Source organism: Cynoglossus semilaevis, chromosome 18, assembly GCF_000523025.1.
Source record: "Cynoglossus semilaevis isolate Cse_v1.0 chromosome 18, Cse_v1.0, whole genome shotgun sequence".
NCBI classification, from domain to species: Eukaryota; Metazoa; Chordata; class Actinopteri; order Pleuronectiformes; family Cynoglossidae; genus Cynoglossus; species Cynoglossus semilaevis.
This window is the reverse complement of record NC_024324.1, coordinates 10,151,634-10,172,774: the sequence shown is the minus strand read 5'-3', so window position 1 is coordinate 10,172,774 and position 21,141 is coordinate 10,151,634. Positions and strand designations below refer to the sequence as shown.

The window sequence follows — 21,141 nt, the reverse complement described above, 5'->3', positions numbered from 1 at the left end:
TAGCTTTGTTTTGCCAATGAGGCTGTAAAGTCATTGTTATCGTTACATTGTTCCCTCCCATATTAATACATTTGTTTGGTGATTTTTTAAGCAGGATTGTATGAGTTACATAACGTTAGTCAGCGTATTTTAGCCCTCTTCAAAGAGAGGTACGCTATATGTACGCGTAAGAACATGCGAGCCGGTTTAGCTTGCCGTCAGACGGACTTTTCCGACATGAAAACGAAGTTATAATGCTCGACTCCAGTAGAGTCCATTAATTAAAACAGCAAGCTTACCTCTCAGCACAGGTGTGCTGCTGGTTTTATCATGCAAGGTAAAATTGCTAGTGTGCTTAAAAGAGTGAATCTAATTTTCAAGCGATATAACTTCAGTTTGGGCTGTGTTACAACTGTAACGTAATGTATGTTGTTTACCACAAGCACACATTACAATTCATAACACAGTGTTAAAATTGATATTAATAATATGAACAATTACTCAGGGACAGGTGAACAGACATACGTTCCAAGTTTTTTTTTACTCTTAGGTCACGGTACATTTTTTTGCCGAGATGTCTACTACACACATCTTCTCCACATCTACTCAGCTTTTATTTGAAAGTTACCAGATTTATCCTTAAGGTTCAGTTACAAACCACATCAATAACTGCATGAATGGATCATAATTTGTGTTTGGATCGTTGTTTTATTAAGAAAGACAGCTCACTTTGAGTCACATTAGTGGATGAAATCCATAAAACAATAAAAAAAGAAAGTCTGAGTTGATCAGTACCACTGTCTTTTAGCCATTAGGCCACTGTGCTGAAAGTTTCAATCCTCTGAAAATGTCCGTTTATTCCACACAGTAACCCACCTAAACATGTTTCCATGACAGTAATAAATATAAACTAATGCTGGTCAGTCCATCTGTTCTTCAGTGTTTCACCACAGACCCCAGTGGGGGTTTTGGCTGTTCATCCAGGAGATCGTCTATAAACTCCACCACTTCCCCCTGCAGAAACACACACAGGAAGAAGGAAAGTAAATAAGAAAAAAAATAAAATAAGTAAAATAAAGTTAGGGATTTAAGCAGATACAGAAGAAACAAAATAAGGTAGAGAGACCTAGTGGCTAATGGTGAGTTATTGTTGGACATTTTTTTAATCATTATACTTGATGAAATCATCATATTTGTACTCACTAAATACTTATTTACAATCGGAGTCAGAGGCTTTTCCTATTATAAAGAAGCTCGTTTGCTCTGACGGCCACAGTCCACACGATGCAACAGAGTAACTCAAAAGAAAAGCAGTCTGCTGCTGCCACTCTGTGGCCCCGCAGTGACATTACAGCTGGGTTGAAGACAGGACACACATTGTCCTACTGCAGGGCATCATGTGACCAGGCTGAGGGATCTAGGTTTTTCCATAAGTTACCCAAGTCGTCCCAAGGCCTGAGACGACTGCAAAGAACCCTGGGATTGTGTGTGTCTTCTTTTAACGGTACAACTACTTATGGCTGCATGTGATGCATGAACGCAGGGACATCACCTCATCGTCACTTATCAGACGCTGTCTGGCAAACTCCAGCATCTCTTGCTGCATGGTCGTCTGGTTGTAGTATCTCACTGCCTCCTGCAGCAGACACACAGACAAAGAATATGATTTTCAACAGAGACGACAGGACGGATCCTTCATCTGTTAAACCCAGATTCAAGCCTTACAAATCTTGTGTCTATACTGTTTCTGAGATTTGATTTTAAAATTTTATGTACTTAATACATAATTATGTATTATGTACATAATTTATCACCCGTAGCTTCTAGGATTTAGACTGGAAATAACTCACAAAAAGTGGATGGATTTGACTGTTAAATTGTCTGTTAAATGTTAAATAGTCCACAAATAGAAAAAATCATTTAAATCTGAATTAAGATTAGTGATTTAAAATTCATGTTTCATTATTAAAGTTATTCTCAGTAGAATCTGAAATGTGAAAACATCAATTATTGGGTTATTTAAAAAGTCACGTTTGATAATAATACATATTGTCTTGAATTTTATAGCAATTAAATTTAGAAAATACAGTAAATTTATCTCCACTATCCACAGGTTTTTAATGACTTGTAGAAAAGGTATGAATAAAATGTTTGGTTTGTTTTACTATTAAACGCTTTGGGCATTTGCATTGACAATAGTATAATAAGGCAGAAAGCCTTATCTGCCTTATTATACTATTGTTAATAAGGCAGTTAAAGTTAATAAAATTAAAGTTTTAAATATAAATGTTCTTCAACTGCATAAAGGAGCATGTCTCACTGATCTGGGCAGGAAGTCCTCCTCTGTCAGATCCCACTGGGATTTGTGAAACTTGTAATATGCCACATTGTTCTTCATAACCTCATCCTTGGGGTCAAAGAGGATGTAGCTGGCTGCACACGGTACTGCATTCTTCAGGTCATTTACTGCAAACACAGAAACAGAATTAGTTTACTGTTAAAATCAAACTACAGAAACAAATGACCAATGCTCTGACTGAAGGTGTAGTGACGGAGTTACATTTATAATAAGCAAACTGCAGGTAGTGGTACATGGTGGCCACAAACTTCTCCACCACGAATCCTCCGACCACAGGCGTCAGGTCACTCTCACACCTCACCTTCCTCTCCAGGACTTCGATGTAGTGATCTGAACAAGTGAAACACACTGCAGGTGATTTTCACCCACAAACAGTGGGGAGGATTTCCATACGACACAGAGATGTTGGTACTCACCAGCTATGGACGGATAGAAATCTTTAAAGTCTTTGATGTCCCGTGGTCCTTCACACGCAGCAAGACACTCATCGTAGACCTTGAAGAAGTCCCTGAGAGCGAGCTCCATGTCTGACACTGAGGTACGGAAGTTTTCTCCATTGTACGCTCTTACTGCACGGATGAACAGGGTCTATGGGTGAAGAGCAACGATGGGATTCTTAGTGACCATCCAAATGGATAACGTAAGAGATGTCATGTTGTTATATGTTACATTATGTCGTGTTATGCTTCTTTGCAATGTTTTTCAGTTGTCACAAACAAATTGAACAATCACCAGCTATGAATTATTGTCCTGTTTAGTAAGAAAAGGCTGCAGCCTAGAGATTGAAATATTACACTGCAGTCTGACTCTATTTTTATATATTATCTAAGGATTTAAATTATAGACCTAAATCATATGGGGGCGCTATTCCTAGTTAATTTCCAGCAGTTGACATTTGATCTCTCTAGCGTCCTCTCTCCCCATGTTTCCTCACTTACTGTCCAACAGAAACATTCAAAGTACACTTGCAGTATGTATTTACTTAATGTGAATAAATATAATTTCCTCAGAGCCATAAAAACATCAATAATATGCTTTTATAACGGCCAGTACTGCCTCCCCACCTCAGGCAGCGACCACGTCAACGCCCACACAGCCATTTTTAGGGTGGTCTGTGTGCATGTGGGAACATGAAGGCGTGATGTGGTCATGGGTGTAAGTCTCGCACACACCCAGTCTTCACATAGTACACTACTTACAGTGAACAGTCTGAGCGGAATACCTCGTAGGATTTTGTCTCCAGGTCCTGAAGGTGTTCTTCAGAACCAGGCAGGCTCTTGTAGTAGGCCATGTTCCTCTGCATCATCTCGTCATCTGGGTGTTTCAGCATGAAGGTGTGGGCAGCAGACACGGCCTTGGCCAAGTTGTTGGACTACGACAAGATATAAGACTCAGTTAGCCCTGATATATACCAATCAGAAACAGAATATTGATCCGTTATCAGATTGGAGCGAAGTCAACTTGACGTGAATTTCTGTTAGCCCAAAATTAGTTCTTTAGTTATTTACCCTTTAATTATTCTTTTCTTGAAGGATGTTGTAATGAATAATTAAGTTATGTTTATATATAAGCCCAACCTTACTATGCTATGGGTATGCTGACCCCTGCTGGCAGCCTGGAGTATTGCAAAAATGTATGCAATTTGTTTCACATTTCTATGTTTTAATGCTTGTTTTAAGTTTTTTTTTTCAAGTATCACTGTTATATGTGTTCAAAGCACACGTTTTGTTGTGTGCTGTGCTATGACAAATAATTCACAGTCATTAATGTTTTTGTTTCTGTAATAGTTCTCATGCAGAAACAACTGGAATGATGACGATGATGTTAATGACGATGATGATGATGACGTTAACATGTGATTGACAGAAGACATCGACTGTGGACAATCACTTTGGAGAAGGACGCAAAATACTTGAACGTGTGTTTTTACCTTAAAGTATGCGTACTGTAGATATCTGTACGGCTCTCTCCTGTCGAACTCGTCGATGGTGTCCCGGCTGGGCATGGTCTGTCTGAAGGCAGGCAGCCCCTGTTTACAGCGCTTCAGGCACTGCGCTCTCTTCATCACGTTCCCAAACGCACGCAGCTCTGGGAACTCTTCGAACTTGAGCTCGTCGTCCAGACGCACGGAGCTGCAGTTGAGGTTGCAAAAGGCCTCGCTGTCCCGCAGCAGCCGATACAGCCGCAGGGACACCTCGATGTACTCCACCGTCTCTTTCCACTTCTCTCCCGTGTACTGGTCTAGCGCGTACTTGTACGCGGACTCCAGAGGCATTAGTTCGTGTCTGGGGAAACTCCTGAAACTGTACTTTTCGTACTGAGCGTTCACCACGGAGATGAAAAACGCGACCAAAAGCGCACGGATGAGTTGTGTAGATGTGGAGGCTGCCATTTTCTCTCTCTCTCTCTCTCTCTCCAAAAGTAGACAGGTCTCAGAGTGGGATGATCCCAGATCCGTATGTGTGGGTCCCAGGGACCGCCTCGAGTTCCACCACGTATCCGGACAAAGGCTTTCCTCCTGAGGGCGCAGGAAGGATCAGACACACGGGTGGGGATTGGACGAGCTCCACCTCCATCTACAGAAGTCACCTAAATCACTGCTCTCGCTCTCGTCTCATATTTAAACCTTTACATTAGCAGTTTATTACGTAAAACAGCACCCCAGCTGGACGGCGTCACTAACGTTTAAGAAGCGTCCAACTCAAGGTTGCCATTTTTGTGTGATTTCAGGAAAAACATGAAATAATTGTACAAAGACCACACACCTTTTAAAGTTTAAAGCTGCCAGCTCTCACTCCATAATTGATCCCCTGCTGAGGGTGGATTGTTCCTCCTCCTCCCACTGCCACGTAGAAACATTCCTGCCTCCTCCGTCCACCCTCCTCCTCCTCTACGGAGGCTAACATCAACCAATGAAAACTTTTTATGATCAGAATCATAGATTCAGCAAACTTTATATATTGGACTAATAGTAAAAATCTGTAGTCATTAGGCGTGTTTGCGTTAGTTTTAACTTTAGTGACTTTAGTGTGTGCGTGCGTGTATATGTGTGTGTGTGTGTGCTATTGAGTGGAAGGAAGAGACCCCTACGTTACCACGTTGACACATCTGAGGGGCAGCACTGCGCAAGACCGCTACGTGGTGCCAAACTTTCCCCATTCAATCCCAGAGTGGGTCAAGTCAGCGCTGGAGAAATTGGCACGAGGTGGAAGTACTTCAAAATAAAAGAACACGTATAGCCGCTTTGCGTCACAACAGTATGAAATAAGAAAGAAACTCGATGTGGGTTACTGTTTTTGTTGTTTGGGTTTTTTTATATTTTTATTTGCTATTTCTCAGCTTTCCAAACAATCGCCTTGTTGTTTCCCACTGTCTTTTCACCATGTTTTCTGTACCTAAATTAGCTTTAAATCCATCGTCCATTCTAACTTTACATTTCACTGTTAACTGTCATTGCTGACATTTTTATATAAACATTTTATATTTTAGTTAAAACATTTCATTCCACCACAAACAAAACAAAAATGAGGTACAAACTCCGACAGAAATATTTACGGTAACGTTTTATGTATATTCAAAAAGCTCGTCTTAAAGTCAGTAACAAAAAATAATGACGTTACCATGTGTCAGGATATTTTATTTGTTAGTTACGTTTTATTTTAGGGCATCTGCCTCAGTTCCAGAGCCGTAACCGGATGTAGTAGCTAACGTAGTCTGACTTAACAGCTGCTTCTTCCTGTGTTGTATGTGAGGGCAGGACTAGTGTCCAAGTTTGCGTGAAGGAAGCTGCAGCACGGTGGAGTAGGGAGGACACACGATCACTTATCTCCATCGATAGCTTCATCTTGGCACATGAAGATGTTCCAGTGTTTGCACACCATGTTGTTCCTCTCGGTTTTGGTGGCGTTTGCCGCCTGTGACGCTCCTCCGGTCCCGTTAGACGACATCATTATTGAGAAAACCTTCGTGCCAGAGCAATGCCTGCGCGCAGTCAAAGTGGGCGACTATGTCAGGTATCACTACAACGGCATGTTTCCCGACGGAAAGAAGTTCGACTCCAGGTGAGGGAATGTTCTGCAAAACTGGCGCTGTAGTCTGTGCAGAACGTGTGTGTGTATGTTTGAAGAACAGACCAGATGCACGGCGCAAACAGCGTGCACGATGCGTAAAAGTGCGCGTGAAGTGGTTCAACCCCGAGAGCCACGCAGGCAAGTGGAACCGACCTAAGACTTGGATCCACATATGATTAGAACCAACTTCTTTTGTCCACATTGATGAAAGATTTTTCACAAAAACGTAACTGACCAGGCCGATTTTCAGTCACACGGTTTGAATCAAAGTCTTAAAAGTAAAAACTGGAACTACTCCTTTTCCAGATTCACTCGTTGTAGCCATCAGTGATGTACCTGGAAGACTCAACTGCCAACTGGGCAATTTCCAACGGCCCAAGAAACATAATACTCATAAAATTGAAATACTCTAAATTAAATACACACATTTTACACAATACACGGGTTTAATATACGTCTAATAGAGATATGTGGTTAAATGATACTTCACATAATACTAATAATGTACTCTTAAGCGTTTTGGAGCCTTGACCTGAATGAAATAAATTCAATATATAATATTGCTTATTTACCTTTGCTGGTTTAAAAAATACTTCTAATCATCACATTTTCCTGTTTAATTTATTCACATCCCTCTGATCCTGTTGCACTGATGGCCATTACATCCAAACTTCATCCCTTATATGTAGATCTGGATGACAATACTGTTCTATTCATCCAAACTTATCGATGGATGAAAACATTGATTATGCAGTAGCCTGTGTGCCACTCATCTGTCTAACCTCCATCTGTGTGGGTTTTTCAGTTACGACCGCAGCAGCACCTACAACGTGTTTGTTGGCAAGAAGCAGCTGATCGAGGGCATGGACAAAGGTCTGGTGGGGATGTGCGTCAACGAGAGGAGACTGGTCAAGATCCCTCCTCAGCTGGCCTATGGAAAGAGAGGATATGGTGTGTATGTCTCGGTGTTTGTGTGAGTTAAACCTGCCGGCACCGACTGGCTCAACATCAGGAGTCGGATTCAATTAATGACCTCTTCACTCCTTGTCTGAAAGAGCAGTTTTAATCTTCAGTGTCAGCTGAGGTGGAGAGGAAGTGCTCCCTTACATTTGACTGAAGGATGTCATGGTGACATCACACACCTGGAAGTTGATCAGTGAGCTGCCGAGACGGCTGAGCCGGTGTGTTTTTGTGTGAGATAGAGGGGGAGGAAAGTACTTTGATAATAGGAGAGAGTGAAGAGATTGGGGCGTGTGTGGACATGTAAAAGACTGCTGTGTCCTCTTCCACATTATGCGCTCTACCAGAGGGAAGATGAAAGCGATATATAAGACTAAATCACCAACCAGGAGCTCATCACCTCAATGGGATCAAACATGGTTCCACCGACAGACTCCAAGCTGCACAGCCAACGTGGAGTAGGTGGAGACCACACACCAGGGTCCATGTGTGACAAAAGAAAAAGACAATTTTACATGGCATCTGTGAGACCTAATATAATGTAGGTAATAGAGTGCACTGTGTTAAATAAAGAAGTCTGAACTGCAAGGGGCAGTGTTGACCACACAAAGTAGAGAATTATTGAAATCCTTTATGTCATAACAACATGTTTTGAGTCCCAAAGTCTTAGATAGACATAATGTTCAAGTACAAGGTGCAAATTCCAGCAACAGTTGGCTGCATGTGTTGGGATGTGGTCTAGGTGGTTGTAGTTGTGTGTCCTCCCCCCAGTGGTACAGTGATGAATGACCGTCGGAACTAAACTCTTCATCTCGTCTCTTTTCTGTCTAGCTGACATCATCCCTCCTGACTCCATCCTTCATTTTGACGTCCTGCTGCTGGACGTGTGGAGCCCAGAGGACGGCGTGCAGATCAACACTTACCACACGCCGTCCATTTGCTCCAGAAAAGTGGAGGTGTCAGACTACGTACGCTACCACTACAACGGGACGCTGCTAGATGGGACGCTCTTTGACTCCAGGTTTGTTCCTCATGAGTCTAACATGACAAAGACTCCACCGTCACACACATCTTACTTACCCGTCTCCTCCATCCATCCTTACCTGCAGTCACACACGCATGCGAACGTACGACACCTACGTTGGCATTGGCTGGCTGATCGCTGGTATGGACCAGGGGCTTCTGGGAATGTGCGTTGGAGAGAAACGCATCATCACGATGCCTCCATCTCTGGGTTATGGAGAGAATGGAGATGGTGAGTGTAACAGCAGTCATTGTTACTTGTTTATCTGACATCACATTTCCTGGAATGTGACGCCTGGAATCCTTAAAAATTATATAATTGAAATGTTTCTTCCAAGAAGCCCAAACATTTGGACATAGAATTTGGAGAATTGTATTTCTTTTTGACTACATTTTTTCAACTTCTTTTTAATGTGATAGTTGATTTTACTTTATTCTTGTTGTATATTTGACATATCATTTAAAGGTCATACAGCTTTGCCCCAGCCCATGACCTGCTATTTGACCTTTACTCTATAACCCAGAGCTTTCTTTTTGATTTTGCTCAAACTTTCTATCTATCTATCTATCTTTACCAGACATTTATTCAACATTATCCTCCAAAAAAAAAAAAAATTTAATGATGATAAATGTTATTTATTATTGAAGATCAAAACTAGGGATCATTAGGATTAGAACTCTCCTAAATGTGAAACATACAAAAATTAAAACATGTTTCCTCCTTTTCTCCATCATTTCAGGCAGTGACATCCCAGGACAGGCCTCTCTGGTGTTTGACGTTGTCCTGCTGGACCTGCACAACCCCAAAGATGGAATCGCAGTGACCAATCAGGTGGTGCCTGAGTCCTGCACGAGGAAGACCATTGCTGGAGACTTTGTGCGTTACCACTACAATGGAAGCCTCCTGGATGGAACCTTCTTTGATTCCAGGTTTGTGATCATGTTTGTTTCAGCTGTACGTACTTCCACTGATGTTGCCATGTGACTAACTACAACAACAATGACTTAGTGTAATGTGTAAAAAATATTCTTTGCATTGTTTAGATGGTGAACATAATAAAATGCTCTATTTTTTTCATTAATGGTAAAAGAGCAGCACAAAAGTAAAAAGGAACTAAACTACTAAAAAGGAAAATCCATTCATTTCAAGTTCCTTTTACCGACTTTTGTCTGCTGTTCCTCGAGTTTCCTCAGGGTGGCAGTCTTGTAATGCGGATAATCCTTAGAGGGTAAACGAACCTAAAACGAGGTTTGCAAAACAGCAGTAAAACTTAAAATAACAAAATATGCGCATAAAAATATGTATTTTTAGAGTAATTTAAATATATATATATATATTACTGTTTTGTGAAAATTTAATTCCAAATAATAAATACAGTGAGACAAGTGAAAACAAATACTTTTTTGTCCTTTTCTTGTAAATAAAAATCTAACAAAACCTTTTTTAAATTAAACATGTTAACTGTTCAATTATGCATGTCTTTGTAAGTAGACTTTTCCTGGAATTGGATAACTATAACATCACTATAATCTGACACAGAACATTTCTTAAATTGTAGTGAACATTTAAAAAAAGAAGCATTTTCAAACCAGGCCTTTTCTGTAAATGGAGTAAATGGAGAACGAATATTGTTTCTTAATAACTATTCTTCTCTGCAGCTACTCCCGCAATCGTACCTATGACACCTATGTGGGCCGAGGGTATGTGATTGCTGGTATGGACGAGGGTCTAATAGGAGTGTGTGTTGGGGAGAGACGTACCATCACAATTCCCCCGCATCTGGCCTATGGAGAGGAGGGCACAGGTATGTTGTTGTTGTTTGTTTGTGCAGACAAACTCACGTAACACTGTATATAACGTCTTCGTACTTTCTATGCTACTTTCTGTAAGGCTCTAAGATCCCTGGTTCTGCCGTGCTGGTGTTTGAGGTCCACATCATTGACTTCCACAACCCATCAGACAGCACGGAGGTCACCGTCAATTATAAGCCAGAGGAGTGCAGTAAGGCAACAAAGAAGGGAGACTTTGTGAAGTATCACTACAACGCCTCACTGATGGACGGCACATCCATCGACTCCACGTGAGTAGTCTGAGAATCTCCCCTGACACCATTCGGCTCGAATATAACAGAGAATTTATTTCAATGAAGAACAGCATCAAATCAGGCACCTAGGTCTGCCTGAGGAGAACTCAGAGCTGATCTTTCCCAGACCCAGATACTTAAGCGTAACAGACAGAGTTGTGAGCGAAGGCTTCTGATTGGATGTCCTTGTCCTTCTTCTTGATATCTGACTCCACCTCTGTTGCAGTTGTTGGTGCCCCCCGTCCTGAAACTCAACGGTTACTGTGACTCAGACATACTTACTCTGTCATGATATCATAAGGAGACTCAACAACAGGAAAGATACATGTTACGCTACACAGTATTCGTCACAAAAGCACCCCGTATTTTTCCACTCTTTGTCACACAAACGCACAGTAGTTTTACATTCTTGAAGCTTCACTTTTATGAGGCAATAAGCTAACCATTCATGTTGGCATTATTTCTCACAGATATGCTTATGGAAAAACGTACAACATTGTCCTGGGAGCTAACCAGGTGGTTCCTGGGATGGAGGACGGACTTCTGGACATGTGTGTGGGAGAGAAAAGGCACATTGTTATTCCTCCTCACCTAGGCTACGGGGAGAGAGGAGTCAGTAAGTCCAACACATGTTCCTTCTGACCTTCATGTTTAACCAGAATATTAGGAGAGAATCATGACACTGTCTAGTGTTGTGCACCACAACATTAGAAAAGAGATGTTTACATGTTTGTGTGTTGTTGCTTGTGTGCAGCTGATGAAGTTCCAGGAAGTGCCGTTTTGGTGTTCGACGTTGAGCTAATTGACTTAGAGGAAGGACTTCCTGAAGGCTACATGTTCATCTGGAATGAAGACGTGTCACCTGACCTGTTCTCAGAGATGGACAAGAACAAGGATGATCAGGTGGAACCCTCCGAGGTATGAGATAGCAGCATAAAAGTTGATCATTCATTTCTTATGTCAAACCTGTTCTTGTGGAGTTAATCCTACGTGTCGTCTCTTTGCTTTCACAGTTCACCGACTACATCATGCGACAGGTGAATGAGGGTAAAGGGCGCCTGGCACCAGGCTTTGACCCCTATCGCATCATCGACAACATGTTCTCCAACCAGGATAGAAATGGAGACGGGAAAATCACAGAGGCAGAATTCAAACTTAAAGCAGATGAAGCTGCTGCTCATGACGAACTATGACGAGGCCAAGTCTAAAAATCTGTTCAGGGAGTGAGGAGGAGGGTTAGTTCAGGGAAATTTGGGGTCAAAAAGTAAGGGGTTAATAGGGTTAATGTGTAAACTTTGCACATAAGCAGCAAGTTTTTAATTGAGGGGTGAGATTGAGACTGTAGAAGGGTGTCTTATCCTTGAAGAAGAGTCAACTAAAGGTTGGAAGGAGCACGTCGAACATGAGGACTACGGGGAAGATTTTCATAGGAGTTTTTTTTTTTTTGTGAAAGGGTACTAGAGCACTCCGGTTTCAGAAAAGAAACCTTAGCTTCATTTTTCCAATGCCCTTTCTCGACTTCTACTGTTTTTTGCTTGTTAGTTTTTTAAGAGTTTTTTTTTTTTTTTTTTTAGTAACATTTGACCGACTATATCTTTGAGAAGAATTACTCTAAAAAGAACAAATGAGTTTATTTCCTTACGGCTGCTGAGGTAGGATAAGTAAAAATAATAATAATATTTGTTTAAATCTAAATGCAGATCCAAACGTCAAAACTGACCACTGATGTTTTCTGTATTTACCATTGAGGTTTCTGTGTGTGTGAGATAGTGTTTGTTTTCCACTGTTTCACTCAGTTTTGCAGCACCATCACACACTTATTTATGAGTGAGAGTAGGTGATAATGTGAACTGAGGGTTTTACTCTTAGAAAATGTTGTGTTTACACGAGACAGACATCGTGCTGTCAGTCATACTCTAATTGCTATAAATGGGTTCTTACTAGTAAAAGTTCAATGTTCTAAAGCACACATTCAAACCATGTATTTGATCTGATCAATACTGTGTTCAGTATGTCTAACAGGTGAAATATTATTTATGTCTGTAAATACTCAAAATCAGACATATATATTAAAAAAAAGTTGTCCATGATTGGTGTGTTTTGTCCAGAAGAACCACATGTTGTTCCCTGCTACAAGTTACTTAAACGTGTTAACTGTTGGTTATTATGGTCTTCCATCTGGTTTTTGTCTACGTACAGATGTTGGGGTGAGTGAGTGAGTCAGTCAGTCAGTGAGTGAATGTAGTCTATGTTTTACCTTTTAATTCAGGAAAATTCTGGCCCTTGTTCCTTACATTGTCCACGGTTTTTATTTCAATAAAATGACCTGACCAACAAAACATATGTTGTGAGTTTTTATTTATTTATTTACCTTTATATCATTATATTATCTATATTTATATATGTAAGGGCCAGTTCAGAATAACAGGAAACATCAAGCACAGGCACAGGCGATAACAGGAAGAAGCTGAAACTAGTAGTAACAGGCACACCCTTACATGTTTGCAGTGTCGCCATGTTTGGCCACTAGGACAGAGCTGAATAACAGCCGAATATTATGTAACATCAGGACCTTTGTCTGTGTTTATAAAAAGGATCAGCACGTATCAGATTGTGGGATTTGTTGGTGATTGTTCAGATGCGATTCGTTGTTGGACCTGCCTTGGTCAGAAACATTACATTAAATCCTACAATATAATTGGTGACACAGACGTGAACGCTTGGGCCTGCGGACCAGGGTGGCTGGGTTCCCCCACTGGACCAATTGTGCAGCGTGCACAACAGGTAGGAATTTATCCTCCTTTTATGCACATGATTGTCCATTGCTGGCGTCCAGCCTCACCTGGTAAGCACTGAGGTCCTTGCCAAAACGCAGTAGTGACGTTGCTCTAACCAACTCGTTAGACCCTGCATGGAGGAACCCAAATCCAATTTAACCTAAACATCATGCTGTGTACTTGTACAGAAACATTGATTGGATTAGTCCTCAGCTGTGGAAACTGGCCAGAATGGGAAACACCCAGTAGGCTCTGACTGTATATTGCAGTAGTGAAAAAAATCTGCAGTATAATTCTTAAAAAAGAATCTATTTGAACTGGTCTCTCCGACTGATCTCTCCCCCTCTTTTTCTTCCACTGACTCCACTGACTAAGGATTGTGTGTTTGAATGAGTGCCAGAATGTTTGTGTGTAGTCTAAAGTGTCATATATGTTTCAACAAAGCTAAAGGTTCAAATGTGAAGGTCATTTTGCAGTTATCGAAAGGTTTCACTATATCATTCATGTTACATACATCATATATGTTTTTGAGCTAAACTATGTCTTCTTGGAAAAAGGTTCCTAAAGAAAAGGTCACAACCCAGGAGGTGACAGACAGCCCGCCTGCACTACACTCCCTTACAGTAGAAGACTGAAACACCTTATGGTTGAATATCCAGCTCTGCCTTACTTGATGCTGTACTTTGCAATAAACTTTTTCTCCTCATTTGGAGATACCTAAGTCCCCAAGTTAAACAAATCTGTTCTATGCCCATATAAGGATTTCAGATGTTACAGCTTTAAGTTGAACAGGAATATAGAAATATGTAAAAACAGACAAACAAACAAAAATCAACATCCAGTGTTTTTCAGCGTTTTGTCCTTGTGCTCATCTCTCTGTATCCATTCACCCCTTGCCAACGTCCGGTTTAACGCAGGCACAGTAACACAACCACGCATGTTGTCGCTGACCAATCACGTGCGGCTTCAACAGAAAAAAAACCTCAAAAGCTATAAGAAGAGGGAACCGTAGCTCAAGCCTAATAGACATAAGTTGGCTGTGAGAGTCGTTGTGTACGCAACCGATTATTCGTTCTTACATCGGCACTTATACGACATCAAGCTGATGACTATATTTATATATATATATATTTTATATTTGTTTAATTTCAGAATATATTTTCTTTATTTATAGGTTTGTGGCTTTTTGCTTGAGATAATTCTTGAATATGGCCTCTGTGACTCTGAACTGCCAGGTAGGTGAAATTTCGAACGTTGGTCTTGAACGGTTTTATATATATATATATAACGGTCAAATAAAACTGCTAGTGGAACTTTTTAGAACATTCTAATCAGCTAACGCGCTTAAAAGCTGCACTCAATTATTGGTCACAGCCTACGTGATCTCGCGTCACACCTTCCCGAAAACTATCGCGAGATAAACTGTCACCCAGTCGACACATGTACACAGTGCGATCAATCTTTTCACAATATTTGTATTGCAGTTTTACTAACTTTGTCCGTAGTTATTTTTCGCTGTTGGCTTTTGTAAAATCAGATAAGTAGCTCTTCTGTTACTCCTAAAGGTGGTGCTATAAACGTCCTTTAGGTAATACTCTAATACTTTAGAAAGAGCAAGGCTAGACATTTTTCTTGTTACGTTAAAGGAATGTAGACGCAACAGTCAGATTCATACAAAAGTACAAAAAGATACAAAAGTATTCTTGCAAAATGCAACTGTCCCAATAATTTCAACAAACACAATTTATATTTCTCGATATTACTTAAGAAACATTTTAATGTGTGCATTAGTAACATTTTTTTCTTTTAGCTGTGTTGCAAAACTTTCTCTACGGTTCATGGCTTCAATGATCATCTTTGGTCAGTGGCACATTGTCAGGTGGGTTGAAAATGTTCTGTCAAATTAAAGGCCTGCGTTGTATTCTGAGAAAAGCTGTGGGGTAAGTTTCCATTTGCCCCTCAAACCATAAGACACTTAAAGTAAAGTTTTTTTTTTCTTTTCTTTTCTTGCAGCAATATATGTCAGTGTTTTGGGAAGGTAATGTTTCAGCTTTACAAACTGTCAATTCAGATGTGATTGTTTCTATTTTAAAGAGGATTTAATTCACAATAATAGTTTTTGTCTCTGTTTGAAATTCTATAGTAAAGACTCCTAGGACTTATGGTAAGCCTTGTCATTTGTTACCTTCAAAATACCTAAATGTCCCTGCTGTCTAATACAATCCAAATAGACCGTATTGTAGAAAGAGATGTCTACAAAAGAGGCAGACCAGGACACACTTCTCCCTCTTTTTTTTTAACAGGTTTTTATCCCAACATAGTTTTTGCTGATCCTCGCCATTATGATTATAGAAAACCTAAAGTGGGTTCGTAACATGATTTTTCTTTGCTTTTTTTTATATCGAGTTTTTATTGAACTTTTTTCTAATCTCAACTGACAACATACTTTTGTTCTTTTGTATATAAGGCTGAACAGCTGCTGTCTTAAATTTCCATTAGCTGTAGATAGAGAGTGGAGTAATTCTCAATTAAATTTCTTTTAGGCATATCTCTGCTGACCCTGTGTTACGGTGAACAAAGTACAACTTTCTACCTGTGCCATGTGTGTGAGGTGACATGTCGACCACACAGTATCATGCAACACCTGTCCAAGGGGGACCACTGCTTCAACTATTTTGTGAGTCCTTTAAGATGGGAGGACCAGTTTGAACAGATTTATTTTTTCAATCAAAAAATGAAATTTAATTTATATTTCCACTGTAGAACTACACAGACCCCAATATTTTGACTTTTTCATGGACTCCGTGCATGGATATGAAGGTCATTTTAAAGCCTCAGGTCAAAAGGGAGTTGAAAGAAAAGGGGCCTGGAGTGCTCCAGGTTTGTACACCAGAGGACTGGAATCACCAGTTGTTTATTCCAGATATATGGGGAGTGCTAGATTAACATGTGTGTTGAATAGGTCTGTTAGTAGTGTTAATGTAAGATCAGCTGCTGTGTCGTTGTATCTCCATAGTCCTACTACAGCCATATGTATGGATGGACTGTTTGCACATTTGTCCTTTAATGATGTATTTTTCTTCTTTCTCTCTCTGTAGATTTTAACTTTACCTGTTCAGCTGCTTCAACGTATTAAAAATTGTTCTTATTCTGAAGGTATGTTCCGAATAGATACACTGGCACATTTTGAAGGAATCTATTCAAACAGCTTCCTGAGTGAAATGATATGCTCCATATCCTAGTCATGAACATCATTGGAGAAAATCAGATGCTTCTGAAATTGTTTGAAGGTAAGTGCAGGGAAAAAAAGAAAATGTAGACATGTATAAATGAATGTGTGTTTTTTAGAGGTGGGGCTACCACTCCAGGTAGCTCAGTCATCAGTGCAGGCAGCTGGTTTGGATTTCTCTTTGCAATAATTAAAGAGTCTCTAAAAGGAAAACTGACTGCAGTCTGGCAGAATGAGCACAACAAGTGTTATTGGCTCACACTGGATTAAAAACCCCCTAGCAAGTTCTGCTGAAACAAGATAATCTTTTAGACAAGAATTTCCCCGTATCAACATAAACTGTAATAAGTTTTATAAAGACACTCAAGTTCCCCTTTTTTCATTCAGCGGCCAAACCACAGAGGAACACGTTTCAGATGTATCAAAAAGATCGGAACAGAAAACATCCACTTCTGGGTGAGTGTAACCTTTTTTTGTTATAGCACATGACTGTTGCCTGATTTTTAAGTCACATGTTAAAAGCTGTAGTTTAGTTTCTATCATCTAAAAAAGTACTGTCATCAGGAGGTTGATTTATAACTTCATGCATCCTTTTTTTTTTCTTGACAAATATCTTTTTCATGTTGTTGTTTGGCCATAAACTGTAGGCATGCAGCACATTATTGAGTTCATTTGTGCTGGACAACCTGAGAAGAGACGCTGTCTTTGCACTTTGTGCAAACTAACGGTTGGCAACAACATGATCCTCAAACACGTCCTGAGCTTTGACCATATTTATTCTTATTTTGTAAGTAGCATTTCAAATTCACTGACATCATGCAATAGAATTGACATCATTGACCTCATTAGAAGCAGCAAAATCAATCAGGTTGGAAAAAATACATTAGGGGAAGTGTTAGGGTTGGATTATACATCATGTGGAGTAGGATTCAACCCAGCTTTAAATCTCCTTGTCATGTAGTTCTACTATGTAAAATGTTTCGTTGCAAGGTTAGGGATTTCTTTCTGGGAAAGGGACATACATTAGAGTAGAAAAGGCGGGGGGGGTGAAAAAAAAGCGCAGGAGGAAATATTTGAGGTTATTACGACACCTTTTTTGAATGCAGTTCAGTGAAGAACCTATTTGACACTAACTTGTATTTCAATCTGCACAGAAAGCAACGCATCCCTCCATTGTGCTGTCAAAGTATTCTTACCTTTACTCTGAGTCCATCACATCCATGATGCTTGATTTAGTGAAACAGGCTGGAGAAATGAATTCAGTGGCAGACACAAAGGTACAGGTGATGTGTCATTCAGTGCGTTGATTATACACTTACTCTGTACACTGTAGTTGCTGGTATTAACATCTGTGACGGTTTTGTAGCAAGTGACTCTGGATCCAGTTGAGTTTGCATCATTGAATTCCACTGGATTTGGTAAAGGTACATTTACCTTTTTATTACCATATATTTCTCTTATCAGAATCTGAAAGGACATTTTAACAATCTTTTTTTGTAGCCTTGAAGACACTGGAATCTTACCCTGTGGATAAGAGTGGCAGTGGCTTGATCACAAACCTTGAACCTAGTAGGTTATTTATATATAAATCGTGTATATATAGATATATATATATAAGGTGTGAGAAAGGTGTCAATTGCACCTGTCAGTATTTAAATTGATGGCAATATTAATACTTTGGCCAACATGAAAGGCGTCTCACCATGTGGCACAGAATCAAGCACAAGTACAAATCTAGGAGATGATGCACCTGAGGAGATGTGCCAGAAGATGGAGCCAACATCAGAGAGGTCAGATTATACAGGAAAGGACATCATGCAGGGGACGAAGAAGGAAATGGAGAGAATAAAAAGGGAGAATAAGGAGCCGATTTTAGAGATCTCAGAGAAGACATGGATGGACGTGATGAAATGGAGAACAGAAAAGATAAAGGAGGAAACTGAGGAGTTAAAAGAAGAAATAGAGGAGACTAAGGAGGAGAAAGTGGACATCACAGGGAAAATGCAGGAGGTGGAGCATGAACTAGAGGAAAGGAAAATGAATATAACAGAGGATATGGAGTTGGACACACAAGAGAGGATAATTAAAGAAGAAGAAGACGAGGAGGTGGTTACAAAAGTGGAACACATTTCTAAAATACGAGAAAGCTGCCTGACTACATTCAAAGGTATTGAAAGATTTAAAGAAAGCACCGTGCAAGTGAGGAGTCCAGTTACCATAAGAAATCGCATAAAGATGTCGAACAGCACCTCTGACAAGCCACAAGAGACGCCCCACAGTGAGGCCACAGGGGGAAGACATGCACCGAAGATAAAGTGTTTCAGTTCCAACAAAGAGCTGTTCCATGAAGAATCCCAAAAAATCCAAAGTGCTCCAAGTGGGAAAAGTCATGAGGCTGCAGAGATTAAAGGTACAGAATCTGAAACAATTCTTCCTATGTCTGCCATTCAAGTGCAGTTAATGCACATTGACTGTGATTAGTTGTATAATAATGACTGTGGTTTTCTACAGCTGAGACAGAGGACAACCAAAAAACAGACTTACTATGGGGGTACATCAAGAAGAGGAACCGGGAGCCTGTAATCGGTTAGTGTTTTGTTTTTTGTTTTCCTGGAAGAAAAAGTGTCAAATAAAGGAGAACATTTAGTCCAACAAAGATGTTATTGGTGTTACAAGTGGTCACATGTTTGCGTCCATCTCTGGTTCTGATTCACACAATATTTTCTAGGCCTTCATGCTCTCCTTGAATGTAACTTTGATGAACACAGTCCCATTTACCTGTGTTACTGCTGCTGTCGGAGGATCTTTGAATGCAACATTGTCAGCCACGTTACTGGAATTGTACACTGGAGAAAGTATTTAGCGGTGAGTTACCCATTTTAATTTTGGACTACAACTGTAAACACCTCTGACCAAATATACAACCTCTTCACATTTGCTTTATGGCATCTTCTGTCAAAGTAGGGATGTCTGATATTAACTTTGCCGATATTGTCCAAAAACGTGTGCAGTGTCACAATGACAATACTGTGCATGATACAAATAATAGTTCTACTTTCAATTAAAAACTATTTTAAGGGCACATCATCTGGATCTAATCCAGACATTGTGTTATCAGGTTTTCATTATTGGAGGCCGATAACAATTCTTACAGCTATTACATAATTAGGCTAATATTGTCCACTAACATTGGTCGGCCGATATTATCGGACATCTCTATTTCAAAGCAAACTTTCATCTTTTGATCCAAATATTTTTTATTTGATGTGTCCCAAAAACACACTAATTATCCAACAAACACTAGTTGCAGATTCTGAAAGTTGCTTCAGACACTGCATTGAGAACAAGCTCCTCGACGCTCGAACCCTGTTCATTCACAGATGCTGATTTACCTTGATTAAATAAATACTCATTTTCAAGATATTGTTGTTCAACACTTTATTGCTGAAAACTTGCCAAAACAAGACAATACATGACTGAAACTTTACACTTTAGTATGCCAAACATGTGGAGAAGGAGAATCTTCTACACCTCCCCTCACCCACTCCTACACATCAACAAATCTACATTGGTCACCTTTGCACCTTTCTTCACTATTTCCTATAACTTGGTCTTTCCCTTTCTGCACAATGTGAAGATTTTAGATTGTTTTCATAACAAAGTAGTCTCACGCTGTAGTTGTTTCTCTGTCTGTTTACCTCTTCAATGTCAGTGGTCTGAAAAGGTTCCTGTTCAAAGGCTCAAACAAAAGAAGACGATAACCAGACAGTTAGTGGCTTATTTTGAACACTGTGAAGGACATGGAGAAGCCCAGGTTTGGAATTCTTCAATACTTTTAATTTTTTGTTCCTGGTGGCAACCAGAAAATTTCACGTCCAGCCTAACATAACTCTTCAACCATGACCTGGATGACTCTTCATACACATATGATGTTTATATCGTGTCCTTCAGATTATTGATGTGGATGAAAAAAACTACCTGGCAGTTTTAAGCCAACCCTTTACTCTAGGTAAGGTTGCACAACTCCTTTCCTGTCTCCAACCCCCCCTCTGCCCACACACTTTCACTACCCTAAAGCATTTATTGCCTGTGTGTTTCCATGTTTTGTTGTGATGACCTGTTGCAGCCTCGCAGGCTTTGAAGAGTAGGTTTCCCATCGCTGCAGCTATGTCCAATAAACAACCTACGTCTTCAGCCACTGTTCAGTCTGAACCTGAGGAACATCTGCAGGTTTCTCAATATTAATTGCTTTCTTTATTAAATAATCAATAGAGAATATGGCTAAGATGACTTTTCTGTAATGTAAACCTGATAGTTCCAGCTATATTTTCACTATATTTAAAACCCAAACGTTCTGCAGTGACATTTAACCAAAAGTGCTCACAACTGATTTATGATTATTTGTTATATTGACAACTAGTAATTTGAGTATTTTATTTTCCTAAATAGGGGACAAGTCAGCCAAAGAGCCAGGCAAGTCTTTATTTTATAATGTACCTTCTGTTCAACTTCAGGAATTAGGTTCAGTCAAATGAAGGGTGGAACAAAAGTTTTATTAACATTGAACAAAGTGTCCTTGACACTGTACGCAGTATCAGTTTGGGAGCCGTAGACCTGAACAAGTGTTTTGCAACAGCTTTAATACAGTTTGTGGGAACAT

The 21,141-nt window shown here is 40.0% G+C and overlaps 3 protein-coding genes across 12 annotated transcripts in view; 2 read left to right on the top strand and 1 right to left on the bottom strand.

The window, feature by feature from the left end:
- Positions 1–667: 667 nt before the first annotated feature.
- Positions 668–5,228, bottom strand: crtap (cartilage associated protein). Its single transcript, XM_025065075.1, has 8 exons — positions 5,104–5,228; positions 4,269–4,856; positions 3,561–3,710; positions 2,755–2,926; positions 2,540–2,668; positions 2,300–2,445; positions 1,532–1,615; positions 668–993 (listed from the first exon to the last, which is right to left on the bottom strand). Exons 2-8 carry the CDS (start codon positions 4,728–4,730, stop codon positions 916–918), a joined length of 1,221 nt encoding a protein of 406 aa, XP_024920843.1. The 5' UTR covers positions 4,731–4,856; positions 5,104–5,228; the 3' UTR covers positions 668–915.
- Positions 5,229–6,065: 837 nt separating this feature from the next.
- Positions 6,066–12,814, top strand: fkbp9 (FKBP prolyl isomerase 9). The gene is made up of 10 exons (XM_008331655.3): positions 6,066–6,399; positions 7,214–7,359; positions 8,200–8,389; positions 8,478–8,623; positions 9,132–9,321; positions 10,051–10,196; positions 10,283–10,472; positions 10,946–11,091; positions 11,230–11,393; positions 11,489–12,814. Exons 1-10 carry the CDS (start codon positions 6,191–6,193, stop codon positions 11,666–11,668), a joined length of 1,707 nt encoding a protein of 568 aa, XP_008329877.1. The 5' UTR covers positions 6,066–6,190; the 3' UTR covers positions 11,669–12,814.
- A 157-nt stretch (positions 12,815–12,971) lies between these two features.
- LOC103394373 (uncharacterized) overlaps positions 12,972–21,141 on the top strand; it is a 14,058-nt gene continuing 5,888 nt past the window's right edge. The window contains exons 1-22 of one of the 10 annotated variants that reach the window (XM_025065072.1): positions 12,972–13,259; positions 14,427–14,487; positions 15,063–15,131; positions 15,266–15,290; positions 15,396–15,416; positions 15,556–15,618; positions 15,796–15,929; positions 16,016–16,132; positions 16,351–16,408; positions 16,495–16,542; positions 16,869–16,937; positions 17,129–17,268; positions 17,636–17,758; positions 17,848–17,899; positions 17,982–18,050; positions 18,196–18,891; positions 18,993–19,067; positions 19,210–19,346; positions 20,194–20,295; positions 20,433–20,490; positions 20,608–20,711; positions 20,931–20,954. In XM_025065072.1, coding sequence (XP_024920840.1) covers positions 14,461–14,487; positions 15,063–15,131; positions 15,266–15,290; positions 15,396–15,416; positions 15,556–15,618; positions 15,796–15,929; positions 16,016–16,132; positions 16,351–16,408; positions 16,495–16,542; positions 16,869–16,937; positions 17,129–17,268; positions 17,636–17,758; positions 17,848–17,899; positions 17,982–18,050; positions 18,196–18,891; positions 18,993–19,067; positions 19,210–19,346; positions 20,194–20,295; positions 20,433–20,490; positions 20,608–20,711; positions 20,931–20,954 — 2,211 coding nt within the window. In that variant the 5' untranslated portion in view covers positions 12,972–13,259; positions 14,427–14,460. The other 9 variants (XM_017041329.2, XM_008331653.3, XM_017041328.2 and 6 more) reach the window with 9 other exon arrangements.